The following is an 8,295-nucleotide window of genomic DNA, read 5'->3' as shown; positions in this document are numbered from 1 at the left end:
TGGAAACAGCTATAGTACTGAAACATGATGGGACCATTATCACATCATCTGCTGTAAGTGATACCAAGCAGCTTAGCAAATCTGTGCTTTATATTTGGCTCAAATGAAAATGAAATATGCTGCGTAAGAAAGATAACCTTCACTAAAAAAAATATTTGTCTTTTTGTATTACCTACTATTACTACCACTACTTAATTTTTCCAATACCACAGCAACAATTCCGAAAGACAAGCTGTAAGCATTCATGTGGGATCAAATACAATATTTATGGGTCATAAGTTACATATCACTTTTAATCTCACATGATATGCACCCCATACAATCCAAATGTAGATAACCAATGCCCAAAATATTGCTGCATGCTTATCAGAGCATGTATTCACATAAAATCACTAAATACATGGCAAGACTAACAATGTTATGGCAATACAATGAAGGAAGATTAGAAGGAATAGACACATAACATGCCTATGAAGTTCTTAAAAATTTAAAGTGTAGAAACCTCATGAGGAAGGGCCACTTTGGAGGACTAGACATAGAGCAATCTTAAAACTAATCTTCTAGGATACTGGATGTACTGTTGTAGTACGGATTCAACTCTTTCAGGAATACTTTTGTTGTGTCAATGAAAAATGTTTGGACTCCATTATTCATATATCACATATCAAAAATTGTACACATAACAAAATTCTAGATTTTATTTTATATTAAACAGGTATGATAGGTTTTGGGGAGGCTGATACCCAGGAAATTCAGGTGAGAAAATTACGTGGGAAGAGAGAAATTGGGTAAACACTAAACAGAGAGATTTGAACATTAAAAACAATCTCAGGAGCTGTGAAATGATATGTCCAAGTATAGGACCTACAGGAACTTTATTTGTTTGGGATAGTGATTAACATTTAAGTCCCACAGTTTTGGGAGTAATTTACAAGTTTCACATACTATTTGGAACAAGTTCTTTACATTTATTAAATCTGCAGATGTACAACTACTTTACTTTGCTAGAATACAATAAGAAGTGAAACCAACTTACTGCAAATGGAATTAAATAAAATCAACAATTTGCTTGGTCTACAGTTCAAGACTTCAGAGTATTATTTACGTAGAACATTCAATTCTAAGACAAATGAACTAAACACTGAGTGTGGAGTGAAAACTATGATTTCAGAAAACTACAACTTCATTATTTCTATGATTCTGTGCTGATTACTTAAAAAATAAATTTTATGTAAACAGTACCAATCCTAACTGACATGTGAATACAATATCTGCAAATTATACTCATAACAGTTAAGCCACATGATAATTCACCTTGCTGAAGCAAGAATGTTGATACAATGACCTCTGCACTGTACTTAAACACTGCTATCCGATCAGTTTCAAAATTCCTGCCACAGCTTTCAAGTTACATTTCTATACTGTTCAACCTCCAAGGATTTTTACCAGTACTTCTCCAAGTTTGACACCAATTTCTGTAAAATAATAACATGTTATTAGTTACAACTTCATATTTATGAAAAACCTCAGAAAAGTACTCCTTTATCACCAGAACACTTATTTTTGTGCATTTAGACAAAATATTTCTACATGCTCCTTTCTGATTCAACACTCACTATCACTTCAGAATCCACCATCGTCTTAAAAACAAAACAAACATCCTAAGGATTCCCACAGACATGATTAAAACTTTACAAACTTGTACAGAACTTTGAAGAAAGGCCTTCACCATAATCACATATCAACAATTTACAATGAACTCCATTAGAGTTATCGTGGTATACACATTACATAATTCTTGCCTAATGCTTTTACGCAGCAACTAAAGCAGTGTCATGTGTATTGGTCTACACTGAGATTAAAATTTGTCTTTATTAAATGAGAAGAAAAGTGTAAAGTTTTCTGTCGGGATGGAACAATGCTATGGCATACTGAAGGTACATTAATTTCAAGACAAACACATTAGAAAGAAAATTAACAAAATACAGAATAAGATGGTATGGACATGTTTAACTACAGAAGAAGAGAGAATAACAAATAAGGTTTTGAACAAGAGAGCCTAAGAAAAAGGCCAAACAGACAGAAATGAAGATGAGAACAATTTGTTAAAAAATACTTAGCACAGAAGGAAGGAAGAACACTGGAAAAAACTGAGGAGCTGGGAAGAGAGATGGAGTAGCTTGGTTATGAGATGAACCACATACAGAAATATTTTTGTAAGAAAAGGAAGAGAAGAATGGAACCACTTATGACTAACAGTTAAAGACTTAGTGAAGTGATAAACGTGGTTGCTGAAACTAAAGAAATTAAATATACTCACAGCGGGATCAACATTAGGACCATGCCTCTCAACGGGCTGTCCATTCTTGTCAATTATGAACTTGGTGAAGTTCCACTTAATGAAGCTGCAAAATAAAAACAAAACCATGTCACTCACATTACAGTCTGTTCAATCTTATGCCAATTTTCATATAATGTAACTAATCTTTATACCAGAAACAATGAGATGTATGCAACACACGACGAGGAAACAAAAAAGGGAATAATAAAATTCTAGTTGGAAAACCCACAGAACACTAATGTGAATGGGCAGTGACATGTTACCAAGTACATCTTTCAGACAAGGATGCAAAGTGAATATGACTTATTTCATGACCAGGTGAAAGGAGATACAGAAAGAACACTATTAGCCTGGAAAGACAAAGTTGAAATACACATAAAATGGCTTTGTGTGGTTATGACTTGTAAAAATGTAAGTGTGAACACACAATAATGTTTGCTACTACATACTTCTGGTATTCAAGTACATTTTAAAACTCATATTTACTCACTCTCCCAGAGTCCCGCCTTGCTTGTACTTCAGATACTTCCACAGTGGATGTGAATTGTTTCCATTGACATCAATCTTCTCAAACAAATCAAACTTTGCATTCTTAGATTTGGCAAAACAGACAATCTCTTCTGAATTTCCTGGTTCCTACAACATATGACACAACCCTCAGACAAATATTTAAACTGGACAGTTAAGAAACCAAATCAGTGTAGGTGATTCAACTTATTACATACAAACAAAAATTCTATTAATTTAACCATATTCAACAAATACTAAAAGTGAGTAGAAAGAGTGCTTTATATGTTGCTAATAACAATTTTTATTAGCATAAAAAGTGTCTTTGGGGGGAGGGGGAAAAAGTTACATTAAAAAATATCCATGTTCCTGACACAACCACATCACAATGAAACCAGTTAGTTTTTTCTTCAAACATTCCACAGACTTAAACTTATTCTTTAGTAACATGATATTTCAATATTCAACATAACATCCTGATGTTACATTTTAAAACCCTACCCTTTGTGGACATGCTGCATACTAAAATTTTCTCCTGGAGCAAACATCACTGGGACACTTAATAGCAAATAGCATAGATAAAAACTGAAGAGTACTAGACAGCAACAGCACATAACAGAACTATTAGTATCTACTGTGCAGCTCATCATGCTCCTGTATGCTACCGGTATTTCAGTTGGCCTTACCTGGCTATTGAACTGGTTACAAGGAAAAGCTAAAATACGGAGACCTTTGGAATCAGCATAATTGTCATGAAGCTCTGCTAACTCCTTGTAATTTGTAGCAGTAAGACCACACTTTGAGGCCACATTCACAATAATTGCCGCATGACCCCTGCAACAGATAGTTTTAATTATTTTACTAACTTGTACTATATCATACATTTTAAATTGACTGATGCATTTCCTTTCCAAAAGTCGACACAGTGAAAGCATACAAATTTCATAGCCCTCAGACAGGTGATAATAGCTTGTGTATCAATTCAGGACATTTAGTTATTTTGTATGGATGTGAGATGTAGTCTCTTACTTCATGGGAACATAAATTATAAGCACAAGATTTCAGGTTGTCATACATTTGTAAAGATGTCAGTGTTCTTCTGGGTTGTAATGCCAAGTAAACTTGAGCCCTGAATATGGAAACAGTATGTTTCCCTGAAACATGGGTATCTACCTACAAGTCACACAGTGTTATAACCCATAACAATAGCTTCAACATAAATTATTATGTGTCACAAAACAAAGCATTCAGGAAAAATATTAGGGCCTAAAAGAGATGAAATGATGAATTCAACACATAACATGGATTTTTCTTTTGTCACTTGAGAGCATAAAATTTGTTTCTGGGATAATGGTCAGTTGGGAGACCAAGCACATTGGAGAATAATATTAAGATGAATCTGGATGGAGAACAGGTTGTGAGAGACAGATGGAAATAGCTCAGAAATGTCTAATGGTAGACCCTGATATTAGTGGCATTCAAATTTCAAAATACCACTAGACAGAAAGTGAAAAATTAAGAAGTGTACACTTGAATTATAACCTACTTATATTTTTCCAGGGACACATCTTGTCCATTTATATCTTTTACAGTGAAATCGTAAATGGATGAAGCATTCTTCCAATCTTCCGGAGTTGATGCCTGAAACGATTAAAAGATAAAATTAAATCAAAGCTAAACAAACTAATTCCATGGAGCACAGTCCTTCTTGAGGAGTTGACAGTTCCTCATCTAATGTTAACAAGAACTCTCCACTAAACCCCATCCTCAGCTACATAAATAACACTCTCATCATACTTTCTCAAAAACATCGTAATACGAGTATTATCATTAAAACAAAAACTGCATTTAAACTAGAAATTACAGGAGATCAGCACCACATAGGGCACCAGAAAAAGATTAATAATATGCCTTTGTATGGACCGAGAAGTAAAATGTATTCAAGTAAGATTACTCTCATCAAAACAATGTAATTAAACTCATTTTTCTTGGACAAATTTGTTTTGCATGTAATTTATTTGACTGATGATGGTGGTGGTAATGGCAATGAATCTGGAAGCTTATTGTAATCATTTAAAAAGTATTTAGATGACAACATATCTCATAAACACTCCAGCACGGAACTGTAAAAGATAGCCATTCTAGGAACACCACATATCATGAAGAGGATATTAATGTGGCACTTAATTTCAAATTTATTTTCCAGAAGGTACTAAATAATAAGCCTCAGGTACAGAGTTTTCCCCCTGGCTCACAGACACGAAGTCCATCAATACTGTGGTGTCTATGTGCCTGCTGTACAAGCTTGTGACTCTGAGAGTGAAGAGTATGGAGTACTGGTAAAATCATGATTGATATGGAAAGTTGCACTGGGAGAAATGCCTGCCCCATTTCCATCTTGTCCACCACAAAGCCCATCAACTGCCCTGTGACTGAACACTGGCTTCCAGGATGTGAAAGAGGTAATTTACTATGTGAGCTGTGGCACAGTCTTCCATGATAGTAAGCTTACTTGTTTGGAATGACTGGATGACCAACTTGTAAATAAAATAATTTATGGACAATGGAAGAACATCTTCCAAATGAAACAAATCACTTAAATAATAGGTACTTCTGAAATTTATATTCTTAGAGGACTATTTGAAATTCATAATAACTTCCTTGACTGACAAAAACCAAACATAATGATATCTTTTTTTGCAGGCAATACAAATGCAAAAACCTTATGTTACAGTCTTTTATTTTGTCTACCACAGTCTCATACACTCAAATCCCTTCTGCTTTTTAAGGAATTACTTTCGTGCAATAACAGTAATTTCAGTTCATCAAAATAAAGTTTATCTGTTATTTTCAAGCCTTCAACCCCAAAGGAACAGCAGCAGCCTGTATATACAAAATTTAACAGTGTAGCACTCACCATGACTGGAGATGTACGTGTAGACAGGAGTCGCAGTGCACAGAGAGCAGTTCCAAATAACTGCAATCCTGGAACCAGCATTTTGAAATAAAGACCACTTGCCTATTGTACGCGGGCACAAAATTACACCCTACGGGGAAAAAAAACCTGTTTCCATGTATGTAATTACTGTTAATCATTATTAGAAAAAACTTCACAGCAACTAGCGACATAATAATTCAAAGACAAATGCAGGTTTAGAAAAGCTAAGAGTAAGGCATTAAGGTAATGGCAAACATTTACTTTCAAATAAGCATGCCACTCTGTCAACATGGTTTCACAGTCAAGGATCCAAACAGGGAAGAGTTTTAGAAACTGGCTTATTTTACATAGTTTATGCATGCAAAAAATCAACAATCTTATCATCAGACAAAATTAAACGCTGTTATCTTCTGCATAACATTATTCCCATAAGTACTGTAAGGACACTAAAGCAGAATCTAAAAATATATGGCAACTCCCACTTAACCAATGTAAATGGGACACAATGGTACAGAATTTCATAAATAACACTTGTTTCTCTGGGTTACATTCTTCGCTTGGAGAAACAAAGTAATAGGAATTCAGCAGAGTGTAAACCATCACTGGCATTTACTAAGAATACAAATAATTTTAAAGTATAAATAGTCATGTTTTGAAAATTGGAATCAACAATATTACAAAAATTTAAACAACACTAACCACACCAGATATTAATGGCTGTCTGAAACAGTACATTTTACTGTTTCTAAGAGTTCATTATTACTGAACTTCATGTTTTGACTGGACCAGTCATCATCAGTGTCTCAAATTGTACAGAGGTGTTTAATTTTGTAAAGCTAAAATATACTAAAATAATCTATTGATAGCAATGTTAAAATCTTTAAAATAATGGGTAGAGCATAGTGATGTCAATCGTTATGCTGCTGTTGTTTCTGTGGACTGACGGGTTGTGTTTCGTTTGCTGTGTACTGTTTCATGTTGGAAATTCTGGGATTCCCTGGAATCCCAATATTCTTGAAAACATGGAGTCTCTTGATGATAATGCAAATCGATTGAGAACTGAGGTCCCTTTCCCTGAAGACAAACCCATTGTAGCCAAAACTGACCGCTCCCTCCAACTATTGCCAAGGTTAAAAGTTTGTGCAACTTTACTACAATGCCACTTATAAACCTTCATGCTGTGGCAGTTAACTTTATACTTTTCGAATTATTAGGCTGGTATACGAACATAACCTCTACACATACATAAATACCTCTCCAAGCCGTTACTTACCTCCGATTCCAAATTATGAACAAATTCTGACCTTATGATCAACACTCTGCCAGTAAATTTCCTACTCCTCCCTTCTATATGTCAATTCAGCAAGTCATGGTGAATAATACGTAATGACGGTTTATTTTTACTTGCCTCACAGATTCACCTTCACTCTTATTCTCTGATTTTCGTCGTCTCTGGGATCATATCAGTAGTCACAAAATTTCCACTCACCAACTATTCTTTCATATGATAACCAGCAAAGCAGTCTTCGTCGCAGTGACGTAGAACCGAACGACGCAATGCATTAAAGTTTAGCCTTGTGGTGGAGGGAGAAAAGTGGAAGGAGCAGTGGTTGCTCGTGAATCGGAGCAGTGGTAGTGCTGCGCAAGGGGGAGAAATCAGAATAGTTTTTCAACACATGACAATACAAATTAATCTCCTCTTAGAAACATGGTTACATGCGGTCCTGTAGGATATCACCTCATGTTAAATTTACCAGAAAGGGAGTAGTTTACCACCGCATGTACAGAACGTAAATTCACTCACTACAAATTATAATCGCAATCCAAAGACAGCGCAATTTCGTCCGGTTATATCTCCACTTTCGTCATCGTGTCAGAATCGCAATCGGAGAAAATGTAAGCAACGAACATTTCAGTTCACCATCAAGCAAATGTGCATTGTCAATGTAACTTTTACATATTTCATATTCCTAAATGTTTATAATTGCTCCATAGCAATGGAGGAAAACTTTCTGCCAGTTTCTGGGCTTCGTCAGTTTCGAAGGTAATAATATTCTTTCTTGCCACCCAAACGTAAACCAGCGTCCCAATTTTGATGCAATGGGTTTTGTTCTGGTGAGACGGCGGCATCTGAAGATAAGTGTAGAATTTTGTCTCCCAAGAACATATTCTACTTTAGTTTGTGGGCTTTGATGAGCACTTCTCTCGCAATTGGTATTCCATTCCCTTTATTGACTGTTCCAGGTTTGTTTCTTCATTTGAACATTGTGATTAAGACGCCTTATTCATTACTACAGTCCCAGCCATCTAGAAATATTATGGTTAAATACAGGCTATAAAACAGTACTGTATATATCGTAATTCCTAACGATAGTCGATAATCTAACACTAGAGCTAGGCGCTGGACCGCATCTTGCGAAAATTATCCTTAACATCAGTTGTAATACATTATCCTCGTATGCCTTTCTGCTTCATTTGTGTATATTTTTCACAAGTAAGAAGTTAGTTA

At 35.2% G+C, this 8,295-nt stretch overlaps 1 protein-coding gene across 6 annotated transcripts; it reads right to left on the bottom strand.

Annotated features, from left to right (window-relative positions):
* Positions 1-836: 836 nt before the first annotated feature.
* Gtpx (phospholipid hydroperoxide glutathione peroxidase Gtpx) lies at positions 837-7,414 on the bottom strand. 6 transcript variants are annotated; one of them, XM_022058945.2, is made up of 7 exons: positions 7,276-7,414; positions 5,766-5,833; positions 4,395-4,489; positions 3,535-3,682; positions 2,832-2,977; positions 2,321-2,405; positions 837-1,475 (listed from the first exon to the last, which is right to left on the bottom strand). In XM_022058945.2, the coding sequence occupies exons 2-7, from the start codon at positions 5,766-5,768 to the stop codon at positions 1,443-1,445; spliced, it is 510 nt and encodes a 169-aa protein (XP_021914637.1). In that variant the 5' UTR covers positions 5,769-5,833; positions 7,276-7,414; the 3' UTR covers positions 837-1,442. The 6 variants fall into 6 exon arrangements, with proteins under 6 accessions (XP_021914637.1, XP_021914631.1, XP_021914630.1 ...); XM_022058939.2 differs by having other exon boundaries at positions 5,766-5,895; positions 7,060-7,362; XM_022058938.2 differs by having other exon boundaries at positions 5,766-5,895; positions 7,195-7,362.
* Positions 7,415-8,295: the final 881 nt, after the last annotated feature.

Source organism: Zootermopsis nevadensis, unplaced genomic scaffold (assembly GCF_977971745.1).
Source record: "Zootermopsis nevadensis isolate Lab colony 2312 unplaced genomic scaffold, Znev_1.0 Znev_ptg000029l, whole genome shotgun sequence".
NCBI lineage: Eukaryota > Metazoa > Arthropoda > Insecta > Blattodea > Termopsidae > Zootermopsis > Zootermopsis nevadensis.
Note: the sequence above shows the minus strand (reverse complement) of the source record. Positions and strands in the feature narration are given on the sequence as shown.